Consider the following 24,233-nt stretch of genomic DNA (forward strand, 5'->3'; position numbering starts at 1 on the left):
GGCTCTCAGCCCACCCCCCAGCTGTGTCCATCTGTGTGTCCCTGTTTGACGGCGTCTGTCTCTGTGTGTGACTTGGAGCAACAGAGAGGCTGTCTGGGGACTGTGTGTGTGTGTGTGCGCGTGTATGGAGTGGGTCTGTCCCAGAGACTGCGGCTGTGTTTCCCAACACCCACACTCCCATGCCAGGCCTGTCCCCTCCCCCACAGACCCCCGTCACCAGTCCCCTGTGTGTGTCTCTGGCCCCATGTGCCCCTCTCCCTGCCCCCGGGGGGGTCTGTGCCTGTCTGGGGCACGTGTGCTGAGCTACGGTGGAGCTTCTGCACGGGGAGCTGCATCTGCTTGTGTGTGCCACTTCTCAGCATGGGAGGGGGCCGGCTTCCCTGCATGGGGGCCTCTGTGCAGTCCGTGGAGAGGCCCACGGAGATCGGTACACGGGGAGGGGCTGAGTCCCGGAGGGGGCGCCATGTACTGTAGCAGGCCCTGGGCTGTGGGATCCTGGGTGTGTGAGAGGGACCTTCGGGGTGGGGGTGGGGGGAGTGGACGCTGCTGCAGTCTCCGTGTGTGGGATCCGGTGAACAAGAGCTGGCCGCTGAGCTCCCGAGGCCGCTCAGGGTCGCCGAGGGATGGCCTGGGGGAGAGCATTGTGCGTGCACCTGCAGGGCAGCTAGTCAGCAATACGGAGCGTGAATGGGGTGCCGCGTGGGTAGCGAATACCGGGGCAGGGGGTGGGGTTAGACGGTCTGGGAGGAGGGTGGCCGGATGAGAATGGAACAAGGGAGAGTGGGGGACACTGAAGTAGGGGGAAACGGAGCACAGAGGGTGCGTGGAGTGTGCGGAGCAATGGGGTAAGGAGGGAATGCAGGAAACGGGAGAGGATTTGCGGGTGGGGATTCAGGCTGCACAGAGAGAACAGGAGAGGGTGCAGGGAATGTAAATGAAATGCAGCTGCAAGTAAAAGAAGGCAGGAGGGTGTGTGGTGGAGTGAGTGGAGGATGCAAAGTAGGAAGAGGCTTCCACGGGTGAACAGGGAGGGGACCGGGGAGTCTGAAGGGAATCTAGTGTGCTGTAGGGGATGCAGTGGGGTTACAGAGGTGCACGAGGATGTGCAAGGGATGAGGCCAAGGGACGGGGGAGAAGTCACGGAAGTCTGAGGAGGGCACTTTGCGAAAGGGGATGAGGGCCCTGCAAGCAAAGTGGGAGGTGGAAGGACAGCCCCATGGGGTGCGATGAGAGCTTGCAGATGGACAGAGGGCTGGAGGGGGTGGGTTAGGGCGATGTGGAGCTTTCAGATGAGCAGGGAGCAAGGTGCAGGGAGGGCAGGGGCACCCACAGGGGCCGGGGAGAGGGAGTATAGAGTTGTAAGAAGCTGTGGGGGCAAGAGGGCAGTTGGGAAGTTTGAGGAGAATGTGGTGGGCTGAGGGAGGCTCCACATCTAGCCAGGGGACAGTCACGGGAGTGGGGAGAGACAGGAGCATGTCCAGGATGGGGATGCTCGAGAGGGAGGGACTGAGGAGGTGCTGCGATGATCGGGGGGTGTTTGGAAGTTATTGGGGTGTATGGGTTACCTGTGGGGATTCAAATCTTGGCTTTGACACTTTTCTAGCTGGTGTGATCTTGAGCAAGTTATTTCTCCGTGCCTCAGTTTCCTCATCTATAAAATGGGAACAATAACAGTCCACCGCTCCCAGGGGTGTTGTGAAGACTAAATGAATAAATAAATGTAAAGTGCTTGCAAGGCATCTGGCATCCAGCAATGGTTCGATAAATGTTCCTTGCCGTTGTTATGCTGTTGGTGTAGCCTGGGGTAAATTTCAGGCACTGAAGGGGCATGCTCATGGTGAATTGGGGGCAGGTGTGTACGTGCTCAAAGTATGTCAGTGCTGTGGAGTGAGTGGAGGAGATTACTACTGTTTTTACCCAGGTATTTTCTTGGGTATTGTTTAAGAATATTACTGTGTCACCTTAGGCAAGTTGCTTGACCTTTCTGTGCCTCGTTCCTCACCTGTAAAGTAGAAATAGTACTCAGATCTACTTCAGAGGCTGGCTGTGAGAGACAGTTGAGTTATTTCCCTCTGAAGGGTTTCAAAGTGCTGCCTCTTGGCATATTATAGATCTCGACGTTTTATTGAATTATATTGGGGGGCGGGGTATTTGGGGGAGGCTTGTGTATGGAGTGAGAGGATAAGGTGGGGGTAAAAGAGATTCCAGGGGCATGGGAAAGATGGGGAAAGGTAGGAGTTTGTGGGATGAATGGAGGAACGGGAGATGCTGCAGAGCAGGAACAGAGGGGAGCTGGAGGGCACTGCTGGCCGCGGGGCCCTGGAGATCTGGAAGGGAATGGGGGCAGCAAGGGCATGAATGCTCGGAGGAGGGTGTCAGGGTATGTGATGGGGACAAAGCGGGGGACAAGGGTGTCACAGAGTGCATGGTCAAGAACAGGCAGCTCTGACCTCTGAACCCATTTCTGTTGGTCTGTCCACTCACTGTTCAAGCCTCTCGACCTCCTTCCTTGCCCTCCCCCCCACCCCGTCCAACCCCGTCCCTCCTTCTCCTCCCGCACCCCCTCTGCCGAGGTGGCAATCCCAGGGTTGCATGTAAGATCAGGAGGACATGGTGGGCCTGGTGTGGCGTGTTTACCGGACCAGGGTGACCTCTGAGCAGGTGCGGTTGCCGGGGTGTGTCTGCATGTACACGCATGCTGTGGAGCGCACCGACTCGCTGGGAGGGGATGGGGGCGAGGCTGGCGTGCACGCGCATGTGCAGAATGCCGTGGCTGTGGTGCAAATGTACAGCTTTGACAGTGGAAGTCATGGGGGTCATGGGAGTATACGGGGTGCCCCCGGGGTGGGGGGTGGTACTGAAACCCAGTGGGAGCACATTAGGTATTATTGGCGTGTGCTGGGATGTGCTCAGGGGGCGTGTTATGGGAATAGACCGAGATCAGAGTGAGGAGGAGTTATTATTGGAGCATACTGGGATGTGGGGGGGGTGTTACTGAAATATACTGGAGTATTCATGGAGGGCTGTTGTGCCGAATCTGTGGGGGTAGGTAATTGGAGTGCGCGGGAGCAGGCTTGGCTATTATTGGAGTGTGTTGGGGCCAGCAGATATTATTGGGATGTGCTGAGGGGGTCTGCGTGTGCTCCGGACGGGTTTCGGATGCTGGGGGCGTAGCAGGATGCATTCTGGGTGGCTCCAGGGGCTTCTCGGGTATTCTGAGGGGAGTGGGTTTGGAGCCAGGGTGTTGGGTGTTCCTGTTGCAAACTGGAACGGAATGGATGTGTGATCCTGAGGCACACAGTGGTGACGTCAAGGGCTTGGAGCTGTGTCGAGATACACAGAATGCGTTTGAGTTTAGCTGAACTTTTTACTGGGCATGTAAGCATCACCTACATGTGCTGGCAGGCTCTGGTGGCCTTACTGGGGACCATCCACACATTCACGGCTAGTCTGCATTTTACTAGAATCTACGACTGCACGAAACATTTGAGATATACCGGGGAATACATAAGTCAGTGCTGTCCGCTAGAATTTTCTGTGGCTGTGGAAATGTTCTGTCTCTGTGCTGTCCGGCATGGTAGCCACTAGCTGCGTGTGGCTACTGGGCACTTTGAAATGTGGCTAGTGGGATGGAGGAATAGGATTTTTCAGTTTAATTTTTAATTAATTGGCATATAAATAGGCACAGCCAGCTAGTGGCCACTATTTTGGACAGTGCCGAGTTAGCAATGTTACAAGATGCTCGGGGGCCTGGGGAGCAGTTACTGTAGTATATATATAGTCGAGGAGCTGGAGAGGTATCCTGGAGACACATGTATGGTCTCCACTGAATAAGTTGACCAGAGACAGTGAAGAGATCCTATTGAGCACAAACTATGTGCCCAGAACAGTGCTGAATGGTACACATACTGAACTCCCAGAGCGTCCCCGTCGGGTAGGGCCTGTTATGGTCCCTCATCATAGATGAGAAAACTGAGCCCCAAAAGGTTCAAGTCGTGGGCTCAAGGTCACAGACAGGAAGTGGCTAGCAGAGACTCAAGCCCGGCTGTCTGGGGAGCTGGCGGCTTATCTCGCCATCCCTCGCGCCGTGCCTGGCGCACAGTGGGCTTGGTAACGGCTTGCTGAATGGATGGGTGGATGGATGCGCGGACGGATGAATGAGGAAAGAGTGAGTGGGAGACCAGGCACTCTGGGCTCTGAGGGGGAGGCCTGTCAGGGCTGCTGCAAGCATACGCACAGAGTGGGTGAGGAAGATCCTAGGGGGTGGCATGAATGGTTCTGGAGCAGGGGCCTGGGGCACCGGGTTGCCGGTGGGGCACGGGCTCCGTGTCTCATGATCCCTTCTCCACCCACCCCCGCCCCCCGCCCCTCCCACCCTCCCCGCCAGCGATTACATCATTAAGGAGAAGACAGTCTTGCTGCAGAAGAAAGACAGCGAGGGGTTCGGGTTCGTGCTCCGGGGGGCCAAGGGTGAGTGCCGGCCGGGGAGGGGATGGGAGAAGGGCTCTCTGACCCAGGGGGAGGGACCCCAGCCCACCCACCACCCCACCCACCACCCCACCCCGGGGGTGCTGGTCCCTCAGCTCCCGTGAGGCCTCCTGACTTGGGTCTGAGCCCCATCCCCTGCTCTGCCTCTCCACCCCCTCCCCTCCGACCCCGCCGGCTCCTCCTCATCTGCAGCGCAGACCCCCATCGAGGAGTTCACCCCCACCCCAGCCTTCCCGGCATTGCAGTACCTGGAGTCGGTGGACGAGGGTGGTGTGGCATGGCGAGCAGGACTGCGAATGGGAGACTTCCTTATCGAGGTGAGTCCTGGCCCCCAGCCCTGGGTTCACCTTCCACAGACGCCCCTGTCTCCCCTGGGACCCTGGCAACAAATCCCCAGGCCCCTTGTGATCCACACCAGGATCTGGCTGCCCAAGTCCAGATTCTCCTTGGGCACCAGGCTTCTCAGCCCCCAGCCCACCCCCAAGCCAGCCTCTGCTTTCTTCAGCAATCTCAAAAGATGACAGAGGTGTCCCCCAGCATGCACACACACATACACACAGTGCTGGAGTACAAGGAGAGAGAGAGAGGTGAATAGGGTGGCCTCAGCCCCTTCCCCATCCCTGGGGCCAGGAGAGTTATAGGAATGGTGAGGTCCTTGCAAGAGGAGGGGGTGGTAGGGAGGGTCAGAGGGAAAGAAGAGTGACCAACAGTGCCACAGACGGGGCAATGCAGGGGGCCCCTTCACTGGGGACTCTGAAGCTGAAAGCACCCTCCCCTCACCTGCTCGGTGTGGTTGGGGTCTCTGTGCCACAGGTGAACGGGCAGAATGTGGTGAAGGTCGGCCACCGACAGGTGGTGAACATGATCCGCCAAGGGGGCAACACACTGATGGTCAAGGTGGTGATGGTTACCAGGCACCCGGACATGGATGAGGCTGTCCACAAGAAAGGTGCTCCTCCCCTACTTGTGTGGCCAGGCTTGGGCGCCCGACTGCCGCCAGACCAAGACCCCCAGGAGCCCTGATGGCCGGTGCCCACCACCAGCCTTCCCTTCCCCGAGTCTGCTTGTTCATGACCCTTCTGGGGAGACACTGAGGCAGGGTGGGCTTAGCATGCTGGTGGCCGCCGTTCTCTGAGCTCTGGGACCACTGTGCTGGTGATGGGGGCGTCGCAGGGCTTCTCCCCGTGGTATTGATGCCTGACCCCCACCATCACCTTTTCAGCACCCCAGCAAGCTAAGCGGCTCCCGCCCCCAACCATCTCCCTGCGTTCCAAGTCTATGACCTCAGAGCTGGAGGAGATGGGTGAGCCTCTGGGGCTGCTGGGGTGCCTGGGCGGGAGAGGGGCAGAGGGGGGCTGGACCGTCCCTTGAGTTCGTTAGTGTTGTTAGTGACCAGGGGTCCTCGTCCTCGTCCCCCAGTCCATGGGTCAGACTCTCTGTGGCCTGCGTGTGTCGCTGGGAAGGGGCGTCTGAGAGTCGACTTTCCTCTGTCCTCTTGTATCTGTTTCTCTGTCGGGGGTCTTCCTCCGGGTCTGTACGTCCCTCTCTGCCGGTCCCTGTTTCCCTTCTAGCCCCTCTGCATCTGTCCCCCTTCACGCCCACTCCCATTCTCCATCTCGCCCTCCACCAGCTCCCCGCACCCCACTCACAGAAAGGAAGGCGAGCCCCTCCCTCCAGACAGGCCCCGTGGACCTGGGGGATCCGGTTGCCCCAGGCAGGGGGCGGGGCGGGCAGCTGGCTCCGCCCACCCCGGGGCCCTGGGGGAGGGGGGCGTTCCAGAGAGGGGGCCCCTCGCCTCCCCCTGAAGTCCTAACTCTTGGCTCCTCTACTGCCTCTCCCCCGGGCTAGTCTCCCCCTGGAAGAAGAAGAGTGGTGAGTGGGCACAGGACTGGCGGGAGGGCCCCGTCCCGACCCCGCCGGCGGACTCGCCCCTCCGCGCCCCCGCCCCTCACGGCCCCACTCGCGCTTGCGCAGCCCGCTGGCCACGCCCACTGGCCGAGCCCGCTCCGCCACGCCCCCAGGGCGCCCCTGGGCTTCATCCGCATCCTTTGCCCACAGAGTACGACCAGCAGCCGGCGCCGGTGCCCAGCATGGAGAAAAAGCGGACCGTGTATCAGATGGCTCTCAGTAAGATGCCCCAGCCCTGCTACCCGGGCTGCCCAGGGCCCCCGGCCCCACGCCCCTTCCATCCCCCTCCCCGTCGTCTTCATCCCCCAGCCTTGCCCCAGTCTGAGCTCCCACCTCTGTCCTCAGCCTCTCTCCCCTCCCTCTGCCTCCCCTCCACCTTCCCTCCCAGGGAGCCTGGCCTATTCGCCGCCCTCACCCCTTCCCATCGCTGGGTCCCGCCTGCTGGGCTGGAGATGGTGTCCCCACCGAGGGCAGTGGTCCACCGGGATGGAGACAGAGGGGCCCAGTTCTGGTTCATGCAAGACGCTGTGTGGGCTCCGGGCAGCTCTGTCTGTGTGCAAAGCCAAAGCAAACTTCATTTCCCTGTCTCCCCACCCCTCTTCCGCCTCCCCCTAGACAAACTGGATGAAATTTTGGCGGCAGCTCAGCAGACCATCAGTGCAAGTGAGAGTCCTGCGCCTGGTGGCCTTGCGTCCCTGGGCAAACACCGGCCCAAAGGCTTCTTTGCCACTGAGGTAGGCGGCCTGGTCTGGGGAATGGGGGCGTTGCCGGGGGTGGGGGGGCGGGCTAGTGGGAGAAGCTTGGGGGTGCACAGGGGTGCACGCGCCGACCTGAAACCTCGATGGCTCTTCCTGCAAACCCTTCCCGACCCCCATGTGTCCCATTCCGGTTCTGGAGGGGCACCACACTTCCTGGGGTCCACTCCTTTCTCCCCACTCTGGAGGCCTCCTGTCCCCTCTGCTCACTCTCTTCCTCTTCATTCTCCCGCCAAATCCAGTCTCTCTCCATCCTTGCTCTTCATGCCTGCTCCCTCTCTTGGCCCACCTCTCTCTGTCCTACCACAAGGGTCTCAGGGAAGGTAAGACGATGTCATGGATGGAGATCCCTGGCACAGGCCCAGCGCCTAGTAACAGGTCCTCAACAAGTGGCAGCTGGTAAAATATTAATTATTCTCTGTCTCCGCTCTGCCTGCTGTTCCCTACGACAGAGGTTGACCTGGAGCGGGTGTTGGGCATATTTTGGACACTACGTTTTACATGGGTTATCTCATTCCTGCCTTAGGATCATCCTGTGAGGTAGCACAGTTGTTAGCCCATTTACAGAGGGGAAACTGAGGCTCAGAGAGGAAGTCAGGATTTCAACCCAGGCAGTCAGGTGACTGGATCTGTGGTCCAGCCACGGCCCTGGCTCTTCTGGTGGGGCCCTGCTGGTCCCTCCCTGGCTGTCCTCCCCACTGGGCTGTGCCCCTTCATGGGAACACATCCGCCACCAGGCCTGCCAGTGCCTCCCCCCTCCCCCTCCCCTCCAGCCCTCTCCTCCAGAGGTCACACAGAGGTCACACACTGCCCTACCTCTCTTAGTACTTCCTTCTCTGCCCAGGCCCTGCCCTCTAACCACCCTCCAAACCCCTCTTCTCACAGGTCATACCCACCACCTGGTGGCCAAGGAGCCATTTACTCTAAAAGACTGGGTTCTTGGCTTTTGGGGGGCCATGGACCCCTTTATCAGGTTGGCATGGTCCTCAGAATAATGCTTATCAAGGCATAAAATAAAATACATCAGATAACAAAAGAAGCCAGTTACACTGAAATACCAAAATATTACACTGAAATTACCAAAATATTTTTTAAGAGCAAAATTTGTGATATGGTAACATTGGGGCCTTTCGGTCAACACATCAGCCAGAGGATCTAGAGGTGGATTTCGCTACTCCAGCTTCAAAGTCACGAGGAGCATATGCACTATTTTGAGAAATCTACAACCCCTGTGATGGCACACGGACGTGTCTGTGATTTCCACTGGGGACACAATCACAGGTCTTGCTAAGACTACCTTGGCTTGTTGCCTACATCCCTAATTGAGGAAATGTTGCATTTTGGTTGGAAAATAATGAAAATAAAAATGTAGTGTTCCCCACCCTCCCCAGCCAAGCATGGTGGCCCCTGAAGTCTATCCACAGCCGCCTAAGGGTCAGACCACCTACACGAGAGAGTCTGGTACTTTTACAAGAACTAGATGCAGGTGGCAAGTTTTGTACCTGAACTCCTAGAATTTCTTTCAGATTTAGAGGCAAAGGGCCCACGGCCACCTCTCTGGGCTCTAGAATCAAAAGTGCATGGGCTGTAGGGCCGGCCAGGCCTGCCTGCAAATCCCGACTTCCTCTAACTTAACTCTGTCACCTGGACCACGCTGGTTAATTTTTCTGCATCTCAGTTTGCTGCTTTGTACAACGGGGCTAACGCCAATCTTGCTGGTTCTTATGAGGATTGAGTGAGATCAACTCCTAGCCCAGCAGGCTCTCGCCAAAGGGTGGGCCCCCCCAGGCATAAAATAACAAACTGGAGACCCCACCGTGACTCACCAGTGAGGCCAACAGGTGCCTCGGAGACCCCACCACAGAGTATCAGGCTCAGGGAGGAGTCTCCGATAACAGATTAGGGCAAGCCCTGTTTTTATTTATTCAGCAAATGCGTGGAGTACCCACCAGGTGCCAGGCAGCCGGGGTACCAGGCCCTCCCTGCGTGAACCGCGGTCACAGGACAGACAAGATCCTGGCTGTCACAGAACTGACCATCTGAGCTCCAAAGACACCCCTAGATGGACCCGGCACAGGCCAATAATAACACCAGCTGCCCGCCCATCCCCAGCTCCTAGATAGGACCCGTAGGCACTCACCTGAGGTCTTCCGAGGGGCCACCCTTCCCTCCTGGTCCTGGAGGGCCTCTTCTTTTCTTCTCTCCATTCTGGAGTCTGTCCCTGGGCCTTCCCCATCCATCCCTTGCATGTTGGGGGTACTGTCTTCTCCCACCTTCCCACCAGCTATTCTGATCTTTCTCACACTGAGTCAATGCAGAGGGCCCTACCAGACGTTTCTGCGCCTCCATGGCCTCTCTCGCTGTGTGGTCTTGTTTTTCTCTGTGTCTCCATCTCCCATCCATCTCAGCTTCTCTCCTCTCTTCCCTCTCCCCCTTGGACCCCTCTGCACCTAGACCAGGAGGGCAAGCAGGCAGTATGGGGGCCGCCCCGAGGCATCTTTTCTCAGGCCTGTGCAATAGTCAACCAGAGCAAAATATTGTAGAAGGCGCCACTGTTTAAAAACTTAAGAATTGGGAGATTTCAACCATCCCTGAAAGACACACCCCTGCATAAACCCTAAGGGGGTGGGGAGACCCTCTGATGCCAACATTGGGGGCACAGACCCTGGGCAGCTCCACTGAGGAGGCACCTCCTGGCTCTGTCTCCTCCTAGGGGTCTGTCATCCGTCCATCCATCTGTCCTCCCCTCTGGGTGGCTACTGTCTCTGCTACCTGGTCACTGACCCCCGGGGGTCCCCTGTCCCGCCCCCCCATCTCTGTATGGGTGCTGGTTTCAGCCTTTCTCTAGACTCACTTTCTCCCTCTGATTATTTGTACCACACCCTCTTGGTCGCATTCTCTGCCTCTGTCTCTCCCTCTGGGGCCAGCCCTGGCCCTCTCATTTCAGAGCCGCCCGGGATGGCCTTTCTCTCCTGCCTGGTTGGTCCCTCTTTCTCCCCGTTGCTGTCTCGTTCCCTCTCCTGTCTCTCAGTCTTTGCCTCTCTCCCCTCTGGACCTCCATCTCTGTCTCTGCCTACCCATCTCTGTCTCCCGCATCTCTCTTTCTCCCCATCTCTTTCTCTGTCTCTCCGTCTGTCTCCCCCTCCACTCTCTCCCCCCTACCCCCTTTCTGGGGCTGTCTCCCTGGTGCAAATTTCCCAGCCCACTGTCAGCCTCCAGCGTGTGCACAGCATGAGGGCACACCCTCAGCGTTGAGGCACCAGACCCACAGCCGACCCGAGAGGTGGCACGGGAGGCTGGACCTCGGGCCGACGGGCTGGGGAGGAGTCTGCCCGGCAGCCGGTGACGTCACTTTCACCTGGCGCGCTCTGATTGGCTGCTCCTCCGCGCGGGAGAGGATGCTCGCCCTTTGTGGCTGGAGGTCAGCCTGTCCCACCTTGAGTCAGTCCCCCCCCCCCCGGCGGCCAGGCCGACGCCTCCTCAGACGCTGTTATGGCTCCTCCGTCAGTCTGATAGCCCCTCGGCCACTCTGACCCCGCTTACGTCACGCTAACCCGTTATTTGAGCCCTCCTCTTCCACTTCGAAGTGTCTTCTGTCAGTGTGCCAGCCTGACGCCACCCCTTCACTGTGCCCCCTGTTCAGTCGGGGACACCCTTCCTCTGTCCCTCTGACCCCCATCCTCTCTGACCCCTTTTTTGTCCCTCTGACCCCTCTTTTGTCCCTCTGACCCCTCCCCCATCACTCTGACTCCTCTCCACTCACTCTAACCCCTCCCCATCACTCTGACCCCCACCCTGTCACTTTGACCCCTGCCCTGTCACTCTGACCCCTCCCCCATCACTGTGACCCCTCCTCTGTCACTTTGACCCCTCTCCTGTCTCTCTGACCCTCCCCAGTCACTCTGACCCCTCTCTTATCTCTCTGACCTCTCCCCAGTCACTCTGACCCCTCCTCTGTCACTCTGACCCCCTCCTGTCACTCTGACCCCTACCCTGTCACTCTGACCCCCTCCAGTCACTCTGATCCCCTCCAGTCACTCTGACCCCTGCCCTGTCACTCTGACCCCCCTCCAGTCACTCTGACCCCCCTCCAGTCACTCTGACCCCTGCCCTGTCACTCTGACCCCCCTCCAGTCACTCTGACCCCCCTCCTGTCACTCTGACCCCACTCCAGTCACTCTGACCCCTGCCCTGTCACTCTGACCCCCCTCCAGTCACTCTGACCCCTGCCCTGTCACTCTGACCCCGCTCCTGTCACTCTGTCCCCCCTCCTGTCACTCTGACCCTGCTCCTGTCACTCTGACCCCTGCCCTGTCACTCTGACCCTGCTTCTGTCACTCTCATTCCCCTCCAGTCACTCTGCCCCCCCTCCTGTCACTCTCACCCCACTCCTGTCACTCTGACCCTGCTCCTGTCACTCTCACCCCACTCCTGTCACTCTGACCCCTCCTGTCACTCTCACCCCACTCCTGTCACTCTGACACCCCTCCTGTCACTCTGACCCTGCTCCTGTCACTCTGATCCCCCCCCCCCGCCCCCAGGCCTCATGCAGGATGCTCTGGCACCTTCCCTCCTCCCCCCAGTTTCCTCGCCCGCCCTCCCCAGCCTGGACTCTGTACTCGCCGCCCCCTCCAGCCTGCTCCGCCCCTTGCTGGCCCCGTCCCTCCTGACTGCACACACGCCCTCCTCTTGGCTCTTTCTTCTCCTCTCCTAGTGGACCTTAGGATTTTCCAGCCGCTCCCATCTGTTTCCTCCAACGGCCCCGTAACCTCCTCTTACTCACCGGCTGACCTGGGACACGACCCTTCCCCTCTGATCACAGCCTCTGTCACTGTCATCAGAGTGGGTGTAACCACCCCTCACGCACGCGACTGCTCGAGGGTCAGTGAGGACTTACACGCGAAGCAGCCCGCAAAGAGGCTGGCACAAAAGTGTCTCCCTTCACTGCCCACTCCCCTCTCTCTGCACCAAACACAGTCTCTCCGTCTTCTGAGGGGTTCGGCTCGCTGATGCCACACAGATCTTCACCAGCTGCAGGACGGGACGGGAAGCCCACAGGGTGTTTGGGGCTTAGGGAGAATGTGGGAGGAAAACGTTCAGCAAAGTCAAGAGGAATCGGGCAGGCTGAGCATGACTCTCGGAGGAGAGCAGGAGGGGAAGGCCGTCAGAGCGGGCAGGCTTTCAGGAGACCCTGCCTGACGCCTTCTCGGGGCCGCCCCACTGCTGTTTCATGGAGATGTTAGAGGAACAGGACTGGAGTTTTGCCTTCAGGGTGCTCCCCTCATCTTGTCAGAGCGTCTTGTATCACCTCCAATAGTTCTTCATTCTGCCAGAATTTATTGAGCATCTGCTCTGCCCTGGACTGCTTTTCGGCCCTGGGGATGTAGGAATGAACCAGTCCCACAAAGTCGTTCCCTTAGAGAATTTACATTTTGGAGGGAGGGGATTTTGCAGAATTAGGTTCTTCTGTAGGTAAGAGAAATCTCCAAATAGCAGTGGCTTGAACAAGATAAAGTTTATATCTCTTTCATGTTAAAGAAATCTAGAGTAGGGAGTCCCAGGCAAGTGTGGCAGCCTCTGTGGTCAGGAAGACCTAGGATCCTTCTTGCTTTCTGCCCCACCAGTCTGGACTTGCTTCCAACCACAAAGTCACCTCATAGTCCAAGATGGCTGCTGGAGCTCTAGCTATTACACCAGCATTCCAGGTAGTGGGAACAAGGAAGAGTGGAAAGGCAGAAAGGCAAAAGAGGGTGCATTGCTGCTTCTTGGGTTACTAATGAGGCCTCTCAGAAGTAACACACAACACTTCCACTTATGCATCTCGGCCGGCCTTTGTCCTGTGGCCACACCTAGCTGCAAGGGAGGCTGGGAAATGCAGTCTCTGAATAGGTGCCAAATAAGATTGGGGTTTTCTTACGAAGGAAGAAGAGTAGAATGGGTATTGGGTAGGCTACATGTCCATGGAGACAGACAATAAACAAGCCAAGAAATAATTATAATGACTCTAAACTGGGTAAGTGGAGGGAGTTATAATGCAGAGTAACAGAAGGAAGCCTCTCCAGGGAAGAGCCATCTGAAACTACCAGATCCCATCCAACATCACCCTTCTACCGCCTGTCTGACCTCCTCCCCCACCCCCAGCCCCTCGCTCACCCACTCCAGTCGCACTGGCCTCCTGACTATTCCTGGAGCACACCAGGCTCACTTCTACCTCAGGACCTTTGCACTTGCTGTTCCCTCTGCCTGGCATGCTCTTCCGCTGGACATATGCATGGCTCTCTCCTCCAGGAGTTGGCTCAAATGATACCTTCTCAGTGAGGCCTCCTTTGCCTGCCTTATTTTAATTACGCTCTCCCTCTCTCTCGTCCCTTACCTCCATCTGACCCATGGTGTATTTTACTAATTTATTTTGTTTATGGTCTGCCTGCCCTTCACGTGGGCAGGGACTTTTGTCTGTTTTGTTTCCAGCTGCATTTGCAGCATCTGGAACAGTCTTTGGCCTGGATCAGGTGCTCAGTACATATTTGTGGAATGAAAAGTGTTCTATGAAAGTCTAGAACAGCGCTGTCCAATAGAACTTTCTAGATGATGGAAATGTTCTACATCTGCGCTGTCCAACACGGGGAGCCACCAGCCGCATGTGACGACCGAATGCTTGAAATGTGGCCAATGCAATGGAGGGAGGCAATTTTAAATTTTGATTGATTTTAAGTAATTGAAATTTACACCTGAATGGCTAGTGGCTACTGTGTTGGGCAGTGCAGGCCTAGCGGAGGGGACGGCCAGGCTAGGGTGAGGGGCTGGGATGACCAGGAGTTTTCCAAAGCAGAGCACGAGGAAAGGATGTTCCATGCAGAGGGAACAGCATATACTGAGAAACAGCACAGGGAATTCAGAGACTGGGGAGTGGTTAGAGCTAGGCGGTAGGAGGGGGCATGGTGGGAAGTGAGGGCCTCGAGGGCCACATCCCAAAGGTGGGACTTCACCCGGAGAGGCTTTCCTTTCACTGCACGTCTGGTCTCAGAGATGGAGGGACCAGCCTGGTGGTGCAGCGGTCAAGTGCGCATTCTCTGCTTCAGCAGCCTGGGGTTCGCAGGTTCGGATCCCGGGCATGCACCGACACACCGCTTGGCAAGCCATGCTGTGGGGGCGTCCCATATAAAGTGGAGGAAGATGGGCACAGATGTTAGCTCAGGGCCAATCTTCCTCAGGAAAAAAAAAATATGGAGAAGGGAGACATATGGGGTCACCTGGCGGAAGCAGGGAGTCAGGGCCGTGTGGTGCCTGCTGCTGACTCGTTTTCATTCAGTTCCTCATTCATTTGACATGAGCTTGTAGAACATCAGGCCCCATTTGGGGACTGGGGACCCAGCTTGAACAAGACCGACAAAGTCGCTACCCTTTGGCCTTTGTGAGCCCCTCCCTCCTAAAAAAAAAAGCTTAAAAATCTATATTTTATGACTGTGTGGGTGCAAAGAGGAATATTATCCAGGTTGGATGATATCCTTTTTTTCCTTCTGATTTTAGCATCAATTAAAACATTTCCCCTAAAAGTACGGCAGGCCCTAGACACTGTACCCAGGGAGCCTGGGATGATATATGGTGTGTTCAGAGAGGGAGGGAGACAGACAGTGAGCAGGTAAGCCAGAGCATTTCAGACGGAGAGAAGGGCCAGGAAGAAAGCAGGACGGGGAAACAGTAGACGGAGATGGGAGGGGACAGTCGAGTGGAGGACGTACAGATGGGAAGAACCTGTGAGCATCAGGAGGAAAACCACTGCAGAGGGAAGGCCAGGTCTTGCAAGTGTTCTAAAGCAGGGACGGACCTTGGGGCCCCGGAGGAGCAGGAGAAGGTGTCCGTGGTGGGACCCGCGTGAGCCAGTGGGAGATGCAGGCGCGGCTTGATCCTGCAGCGGGTCTCAGTCTGGGTTTCCTACAATCGGAGCCTGAGATAGGGGTTCCTGTGCCAGCGGTTTGCTAAGGGGGAAGGCAGGGTGGGCCGCGGGGGTCAGCTAACCTGGTCGCCGCTAGAGTCTGTCCCTCAGCATGACTCCCCCCGGGAGCTCTGGAGTGTGAATTGCACGACGGGGGGTTAATCCTGCCTTGGACCTCCGTGTCGTCAGTTTGTGGCCGCGAGCTGCTCCCAGAAGTGGGGGCACGTAACTGCTTGGGCACGTCGGCTCCTTTGGGGAAGGGTGATTCTTCAGAGCGAGGTGCAGCCGAGAGCCGCAGACAGGTGACACCCACAGCAGCTGGGGATGGGCACAGCATCCCGGCCAAGGGCATCCGGGCGGGCGCCGGCAGTGTCTACTGCAGGGGACATTGTAGACCAGAGTTGAGAATTCGGATCCCCTCCTAACTGATGGGGGATGTGACTGTAGGATTTTAAGCAGGGCAAGAACGGGATCTGAATTTCTTTTTGAAAGATCCCTCTGACTCTTGTGTGGAGAGCAGACCAGAAAGGGGTGAGGGGACAAGGTGGGCAGCTGGGAGACAAGAGGCTACTGCAGCCATCCAAGCAATCGATGAGAAAAGGGACCAGATGAGTGATCAGTGTGGGAAGCAGAGCAAACAGGGTTGATTGATAACCTGCTTTCTTTTCCTTTCTCTCACCCCGCCGCCTGGACTCAGAAACCTTTCCCTCCCCCAGAATTCCCTTCCACCTCCTCCACGCCCCTCTCCCTTCCTGCCGAGGCTTGCAGAAGGGTGGGGGCCCTGACTGATCTTTCTTTGCTCTCTTTTCTCTCTCCTCCCCTGACGGCCGCCCCAAAGTCGAGCTTCGATCCCCACCACCGCTCCCAGCCAAGTTACGAACGTCCTTCTTACCTGCCTCCAGGACCTGGGCTTATGCTCCGGCAAAAATCTATCGGTATGTCCCCCGGAGCGGTGTGAGAGATGTTGGTGGGGGAGGAGAGGCTGGGAGGGTGACGGTTTACGGGGAGGGGACAAGGGATCCTGGATCCTACTTCCGTATGTGACCACAGTTCCATCCAGTTGGGCAAAGAGCTCAGGCTTGGTCGCTGGGCAAACCTGGGTTCGAATCCTGACTCTTGTGCATCCCAGCTGTGTGACCTGGGGCAGGTGGCTTCCCGTCTCTGAGCCTCTGGCTCTGCGTCTAGAAAATGGGGACATGATTGCCCCTGCCTGGATGCAGTGAGTTGAAGCCCCCACCACAGACCTTGGTCCCTTCTCTCTTATACCTGACTCCATTCATTCATTCATTCATTCATTCTACAGATGTTTATTGTGCACCTTCCATATGCCAGGCATTGTCCTAGACTCCTGGGGATACGTCCGTGAACAAAACAGACTAAAGGGTCCTGCCCTCATGGACCTTTCCTCCTAGTAGGGGAAGGCAGGCAACAGATTATAAGGAGACAAAACAAGAAAATTATATTATGTTAACAGTGGAAAGTGCGGTGGAAAAAAAGAAAAAAGTAGAGTTGAAGAGAGGGATCAGGGACGATGGGGGGCACGCTTGAGCAAAAACTTGGAGAGGAAGCAGGGAGCCATGGGGATATCTGGAGGGAAGGCATTCCAGGCAGCGGGAATGGCCAGTGCAAAGGTCCTGAGGCAGGACTGAGCTGCCATTCACTGAGATGGGGGAGACCGTGGGCGGGGAGGAGATGAGGAGCCGGGTTTGAGATGCCAGGGAGATGTCCAAGAGGATGCCGCGTTTGGAGGTAGGAGCCTGGAGCTCAGGGGAGAGGATCGGGCCCCAGGGAAATGTGGAGTCTTCAGCTGAGGGGTGGTGAATGGAGCCTCCATGCTGGTTGTGATCGGCAAGGGAGACAGTGGTCGGGGGCGAAGAGGGTCAAAGACTGAGCCCTGATAGTCACAAGTAGGCAGAAGACTTCACTATTCCAACCCTCTCCAAGTCGTTCTGCCCGTTAGATCTAGCTTCTCCCCACTTCCAGCGTCCACTGCCCACCATCTGTGGCTCTACCCATATCTCTTCATTCACCGAAATCGCTTGCCTATCAATGGGCTCCCTCTTTTAAACGTTAGCCTCATCTGTCGGTGAGATCACAGGTTTGATGTGCTAATTACATTTCTCTTCTGCATAAACGTGAAAAGAAATCTCTAACTGTGCACATTAACATGGTATCTCTTCCCCGCTCAAGGCACTTTTGCTGACCCCAAGCCACCATTAGCATATACTGGGCGTTTGTGCAAGTTAGCAAAAAGGCGCCCCCTCCTGGCCTGGGGAGGAAGTTCAGCTGAATTTCGCCACCCCCTCTCTTGCTCCCTCTGCTGTTCGCTGTTGTGCAGTGCACAAACCTGTTTGACGGTATCGGGCGGGACTGGGATTTATCACAGCTGGGGAAGCTCTAATCTAAGCCATGTGAAGTTCTTCTTAACAGATGCTGGGTGTCATTATTATTACTATTACTTTTTGATATTGGAGTTCTATGGGATGGGGAGCAGGGAGACACCCCTCACCCCAGGCCCGGCTCCTGCATCCTCTGTGTCTTCCCAGGGGCTGCAGAAGATGAGAGACCCTACCTAGCACCCCCAGCCATGAAGTTCAGCCGCAGCCTGTCGGTGCCTGGTTCGGAGGACATCCCCCCGCCGCCCACCACGTCCCCCCCGGAGCCCCCCTACAGCACACCTCCGGCCCCCTCCTCCTCCGGCCGCCTCACCCCCTCTCCGCGGGGAGGGCACTTCAACCCCAGCTCGGGTGGTCCCCTCCCCGCCTCTTCCCCTTCATCCTTTGACGGGCCCGCCCCTCCCGACACCCGCGTGGGGGGCCGAGAGAAGAGCCTGTACCACGGCGGGCCCCTGCCCCCTGCCCTCCACCACCCGCCCCACCACCACCACCACCCCGCGCCGCCCCCGCAGCCCCACCACCACCACGCCCACCCGCCGCACCCCCCGGAGATGGAGACGGGCGGCTCCCCCGACGACCCCCCGCCGCGCTTGGCGCTGGGGCCGCAGCCCAGCCTGCGCGGCTGGCGCGGCGGGGGGCCCAGCGCGACCCCGGGGCCCCGTCCCCGGCGCACCACGGCGGCGGGGGCGCGGGCGGCGGCCCCCCCCAGGCGCCGGCCCTGCGCTACTTCCAGCTGCCCCCCCGGGCGGCCAGCGCGGCCATGTACGTGCCCGCCCGCTCCGGCCGCGGGCGCAAGGGCCCGTTGGTCAAGCAGACCAAAGTGGAAGGCGAGCCCCAGAAGGGCGGCGGCCTCCCGCCCGCGCCCTCGCCCGCGCCCCCGGCGTCCCCGCAGCCGCCGCCGGCCGCCGCGCCCTCGGAGAAGAGCTCCATCCCCATCCCCACCATCATCATCAAGGCGCCGTCCACCAGCAGCAGCGGCCGCAGCAGCCAGGGCAGCAGCACCGAGGCCGAGCCCCCCGGCCAGCCCGAGGCCGCCGGCGGCTCCGCCGCGCCCAGCCCCGCCCCGGCCCTGTCGCCCGTGCCGCCGTCCCCGTCGCCCGTGCCCACCCCCGCGTCGCCCAGCGGCCCGGCCACCCTCGACTTCACCAGCCAGTTCGGGGCGGCCCTGGTGGGCGCGGCCCGCAGAGAGGGGGGCTGGCAGAACGAGGCGCGCCGGCGCTCCACGCTCTTCCTCTCCACCGACGCGGGGGACGACGAGGGCGGCGACGGCGCGCTGGGCGCGGGGGCGCCCCCGGGCCCCCGGCTGCGCCACTCCAAGTCCATCGACGAGGGCATGTTCTCCGCCGAGCCCTACCTGCGGCTGGAGCCTGCGGCCGCCGCGAGTGCTGGCGGCTACGGGGGCTACGGAGCCGGGGGCCGCGCCTACGCGGCCGGCGCGGGCAGCAGCGCCTTCACCAGCTTCCTGCCGCCGCGCCCCCTGGTCCACCCGCTGACCGGCAAGGCCCTGGACCCCGCCTCCCCGCTCGGGCTGGCCCTGGCCGCCCGAGAGCGCGCGCTGAAGGAGTCCTCGGAGGGCGGTGGCGCCCCCCAGCCCCCTCCAAGGCCCCCGTCGCCCCGCTACGAGGCCCCGCCGCCCACGCCGCACCACCACTCGCCCCACGCCCACCATGAGCCCGTGCTGCGCCTCTGGGGGGCTCCCCCACCCGACCCCGCCCGCCGGGAGCTGGGGTACCGGGCGGGGCTGGGCAGCCAGGAGAAGTCGCTCCCGGCCAGCCCGCCGGCTGCCCGACGCTCCTTGCTGCACCGCCTGCCCCCCACCGCCCCTGGGGTCGGGCCCCTCCTGCTGCAGCTGGGGCCCGAGCCCCCCGCCCCGCACCCCGGGGTGAGCAAGGCCTGGAGGGCCGGGGCCCCCGAGGAGCCCGAGCGCCTGCCCCTCCACGTGCGGTTCCTCGAGAACTGCCAGCCCCGGGCCAGTGGGGCGGGTGGAAGGGGCCCCCCCTCGGAGGACGGGCCGGGGGTCCCGCCGCCCAGCCCACGCCGGTCCGTGCCCCCCTCGCCGACCTCTCCGCGGGGCAGTGAAGAGAACGGGCTGCCCCTCCTAGTCCTGCCGCCCCCCGCCCCCTCGGTGGATGTGGAAGATGGCGAATTCCTCTTCGTGGAGCCACTGCCCCCGCCCCTGGAGTTCTCCAACAGCTTCGAGAAGCCCGAGTCACCCCTCACGCCGGGGCCCCCCCACCCGCTGCCGGACCCACCGACCCCGACCACCCCGTTGCCCCCTGTGCCACCCCCTGCCGTCGCCGCCGCCCCGCCCACCCTGGACTCCACCGCCTCCAGCCTGACTTCCTATGACAGTGAGGTGGCCACGCTAACCCAGGGCGCCCCCGCCGCTTCTGGGGACCCCCCTCCGCCAGGTCCACCGGCCCCGGCCGCCCCGGCTCCCCCCGCGCCACAGCCTGGCCCAGACCCTCCGCCTGGCACGGATTCTGGTATTGAGGAGGTAGACAGTCGGAGTAGCAGTGACCACCCTCTGGAGACGATCAGCAGCGCGTCCACTCTGAGCAGCCTGTCTGCCGAAGGCGCTGGCCCCGCAGGGGGCGGTGGCCCCGGCGGTGGGGCCGGTGTGGCCAGTGGGCCGGAGCTTCTGGACACGTATGTGGCCTACCTGGACGGCCAGGCCTTCGGAGGGAGCGGTCCTCCCGGCCCCCCCTATCCCCCGCAGCTCATGACTCCTTCTAAGCTCCGGGGCCGGGCGCTGGGGGCCAGCGGAGGCCTGCGGCCCAGCCCCAGCGGGGGACTCCGAGACCCTGTCACTCCCACCAGTCCCACCGTCTCCGTGACAGGGGCTGGAACTGATGGGTTGCTGGCCCTGAGTGGTTGCTCGGGACCCTCGACGGTGGGTGTGGCCGGGGGTCCGGTGGCTGTCGAGCCAGAAGGCCCACCGGTGCCCTTGCCGTCGGCGTCCTCCCTGCCTCGGAAGCTGCTGCCCTGGGAGGAAGGCCCAGGCCCACCGCCACCACCCCTGCCCGGGCCCCTGGCCCAGCCTCAGGCCTCAGCCTTGGCCACAGTAAAAGCCAGCATCATCAGTGAACTCAGCTCCAAGCTTCAGCAGTTTGGGGGTTCCTCGGCAGCTGGGGGCGCTCTGCCATGGGCCCGGGGAGGCAGCGGGGCAAGCGGGGACAGCCACCACGGGGGACCCACCTACGTCCCCGAGAGGACCTCTTCCCTGCAGCGGCAGAGGTGAGCAGGGGCTGGCGGTTGGCAGTGGAGGCCAGAGGCGCGGGTGCTGTGGGTACCAGCATCCGCCTTCCCCATAGCTGTGTCCCTTTAGGGTGCCAGGTGGCAGAAAGAAAACAGACACCAGGCTGGCTTGCAGAAGTTTGTTCTCCAGGAAGCATGGTTTTGAAGATACTTTAAACTTCCCGTTATCTCAGTAGCTTTGGTGGTGTCTTCCCATCACCATGGCAACCCACACCCCATGATGAAGAAAAAGAGTTATTAACAAAGGAGCCTGAAGCACAGCTTGCTGATGTCTGTCTCCTTGGTGGGGTGTCAGTTCTGACAGTCCCTGGAATCTCCGAGTCCCTTGAACCCACTGTGGCTGAAGACGAGATGCTCTAGGGCACAGAGGTTATGAGCCTGGTTCTGGAGCCGGGCTTCTTGGGGCCCCGTCCCAGCCCTGCACTTTCTAACTGGGCGGCCTTAGGCAAAGGAATCCACCTCTCTGTAGAAGGGGGACAGCATAGGACCCACCTGAAAGGGTTTTGGAGAGGATTAAATGTGGGCCGTTGTATGACATGGAGGAGGGGAGAGGCCTCTGACAAAAGCCCAGGGAGTATAGATAGGGAAATAGGGGAAGACACAGAAGTTTCTCAAAGCAGCCAGCGAGCTGGGATCGCTGCGAAGTTCGAGCTCATTCAAGATCTTTTAGTCTTAAAGAAAGCAGACTCACATTCCTGATTCAGACACGCAGAGAGTGGGGAGAGCTTTTTTCATCCCCTTCATCTGCAGAGCTCGTTCTAATTCTGTTTGAGGGTCTCAAGTTCTTGTGGTTGATCTTCAAATGCGGTTTTATCAGGCCTTTGAGATCTTAAGGCAACTCCTTGATTATTCCTAAGTATTCCGGGGAGAGGAGAGGAGACTTAACTTAGTCCACAGATGCACCAGTTATTAATTGATCACCTGCTATATGCTGCGTGCCCTTCTGGGTGAGAGGGACCCCACAGTGGACGAGGCAGGCAAAACGCTGCCCTCAGAGATCTCATGGTCTAATGAGGTAGGGGTGAGGGCCAGACAGGAAACAAAATAATTGCAGTCATCCTAGGGGGGAAAATGCAATAATGGGATGGTTAGAGAAGGTCTCTCAAATAACCAGCAAGGTGAGCAGAGACTGGAGGAGGGTACATGGGGGAAGAGTCAGCTAGGCAGAGGGAACAGTCAGTCCAAAGGCCCTGAGGCAGGACTGTTCTGGAGGGAGCTAAAGGGATGAGGGGAACCTTTTTCTCCCCTTGTTTCTTCTCTTTTTCATCTCCCTCTCCTCATCTCTCTCTCTCTCTCTTTGTTCCCTGTCCCCTTCCATCTCTCTCCCTGGAATGCTCACTCTCTTTTTGTTCCTCTCTCACCGTCTCCGTGTCTTCCACTCTGCTATGACTGGCCATAACCCGACAGGCAGTATAGAGTAGTGGTTAAGAGCTCAGACTTTGGTGCTATTTAACTGGGCTCTGCCACTTCCTGGCTGTGTGTCCTTAGGCAAGTTACTTAACCTCTCTGTGCTGCTGCTGATGATAATAATAGTAACCTGCATCAGGGCTGTCGTGGGGATTAAATTGAGATGCGATCATGTAAAGCACTTGGAACAATGCCTGGCACACGTGAGCATCAGTAAGTGGTGGCGATTAATATTATTATCACTTAATGTTTCTTTTTCTTTCATCTCTCTTGACTGTCACCCTCTCCCTGTCCTCTCATTTTTTCTCCCTTCATTTCTGTCCTCACATCCATCTGACCCCCCTCGCTCCTCCTATCTCTTCCCATCTCTCTCCTCCATCTCTCCCCCGACCCCCGTCTCTCTTCCTCTCTCCCTATATCTTGACCTCTGCCTCTTTGTCATCCCGCCCTTGCCCCCAAACCTCTCCCCACCCCGCCCCCTTGTCACATTCCAGACTCTCCGAAGACTCCCAGTCCTCGATCCTCTCCAAACCCGTCAGCAGCCTGTTCCAGAACTGGCCCAAACCGCCCTTGCCACCACTCCCCACGGGAACCGGGGTCTCCCCGTCAGCCGCTGCGGCCCCGGGGGCCACCTCACCCTCGGCCGCCTCCTCCACGTCCACCCGCCACCTCCAGGGCGTGGAGTTCGAGATGCGGCCGCCTCTGCTCCGCCGGGCCCCCAGCCCCTCGCTGCTGCCGGCCTCTGAACACAAGGTCAGCCCTGCGCCCCGGCCCTCGTCCCTGCCCATCCTGCCTTCCGGACCCCTCTATCCGGGCCTCTTTGACATCCGCGGCTCCCCCACCGGAGGGGCAGGAGGCTCGGCCGACCCCTTCGCCCCTGTCTTTGTGCCGCCGCACCCCGGGATGTCCGGGGGGCTTGGTGGAGCCTTGTCAGGGGCCTCCCGGTCCCTCTCACCGACCCGCCTGCTTTCGCTGCCCCCGGACAAGCCGTTCGGCGCTAAACCTCTGGGCTTCTGGACCAAGTTCGACGTGGCTGATTGGCTCGAGTGGCTGGGCTTGGCGGAGCACCGGGCCCGCTTCCTGGACCACGAGATCGACGGCTCCCACCTGCCCGCCTTGACCAAGGAGGATTATGTCGATCTGGGTGTGACCAGGGTGGGCCACCGCATGAACATCGACCGGGCTCTCAAATTTTTCCTGGAGAGGTGATGGCTGGCCTGGACGGACCAGCCCGTCCAAGGACCCTGGAGCCTGCTGGCCTCTTGACCTCTGACCCCTGACCTTGTCCTTCTCTCCCCTGGGCCAGGGACTCTGCTGAAACTGCGCCCTGCCCTCGTCTCCCAAGGCCGGGGGTCACCAGGTGGCCTGATCCCGGCCAGACATTTGCACCTCACAGGAGGGGGCAGCTGACACCAGATTGTGTGTGTGTGAAGCGGGGAGCGGAGGGGGGGATGGAAGAAGTCACAGAGAGGGATGGCGAAGGAGGGAAGGGTCGATTCTGGGGAGGGGGGACAGCCAGAGCCATAGAGGGTCAGCCCTGAGCCTGAGTGGATGGGGGTCGTTCCCCAGGCCGCAGGGGAAGGGGGTACCCTCAGATTCCACCATGTGCCGCCCCTCGACAACCTTTCCCCCCTCTCCAGGCCCCTCGCTCTCCCGCCTTCCCCTCTCCCCAGCACACACAGCAGCCCCTCGCCTCTTGCACGCTCCTTTGCACGCCTGCTCGCCTCTCTCCCCCCCGGGCTACAATTTTGCACAAATTTGCCCTCTGGCTGTCTTGCACACTCGGCCTTCGCTTCCAGGTCGGGAGGCCCTCTCAGCTCTGACACGCTGTTTCTCTCGTACGCATTGCATTTCTCTGCCCACACTCCAGGCTCTTGCTGTCTCAAACTCTTGCTTGCACACTCATTCCTTGGCGCCTTCCATGACACACCTCACTTCTGAAAATCTCTGGACCCTTGGTGCAGACACACTTGGGACACCCCTTCCCTCACCCACTCACGGACTCTGTGCACACGTATTTATTCTCTGCAACACGCTTCTCTTTCTCCAGCCCTTGCACACTTGCTGCCCCGCACCCCTCTCTCACAC

General features: G+C 59.6%; 1 protein-coding gene across 1 annotated transcript in view; it reads left to right on the forward strand.

Moving 5' to 3' along the window:
• The window catches only part of SHANK1 (SH3 and multiple ankyrin repeat domains 1), a 44,892-nt gene extending 21,262 nt beyond the window's left edge, over positions 1–23,630 (forward strand). Inside the window, 11 exon segments of the mRNA XM_087421307.1 lie at positions 4,388–4,470; positions 4,681–4,805; positions 5,302–5,437; positions 5,711–5,791; positions 6,337–6,360; positions 6,547–6,615; positions 7,012–7,130; positions 15,923–16,019; positions 17,631–18,137; positions 18,140–20,717; positions 22,640–23,630. Coding sequence (XP_087277433.1) covers positions 4,388–4,470; positions 4,681–4,805; positions 5,302–5,437; positions 5,711–5,791; positions 6,337–6,360; positions 6,547–6,615; positions 7,012–7,130; positions 15,923–16,019; positions 17,631–18,137; positions 18,140–20,717; positions 22,640–23,354 — 4,534 coding nt within the window. The 3' untranslated portion in view covers positions 23,355–23,630.
• Positions 23,631–24,233: the final 603 nt, after the last annotated feature.

Source organism: Ceratotherium simum, chromosome 33 (genome assembly GCF_057802395.1).
Source record: "Ceratotherium simum simum isolate JZ-2026a chromosome 33, ASM5780239v1, whole genome shotgun sequence".
Taxonomy (NCBI): domain Eukaryota; kingdom Metazoa; phylum Chordata; class Mammalia; order Perissodactyla; family Rhinocerotidae; genus Ceratotherium; species Ceratotherium simum.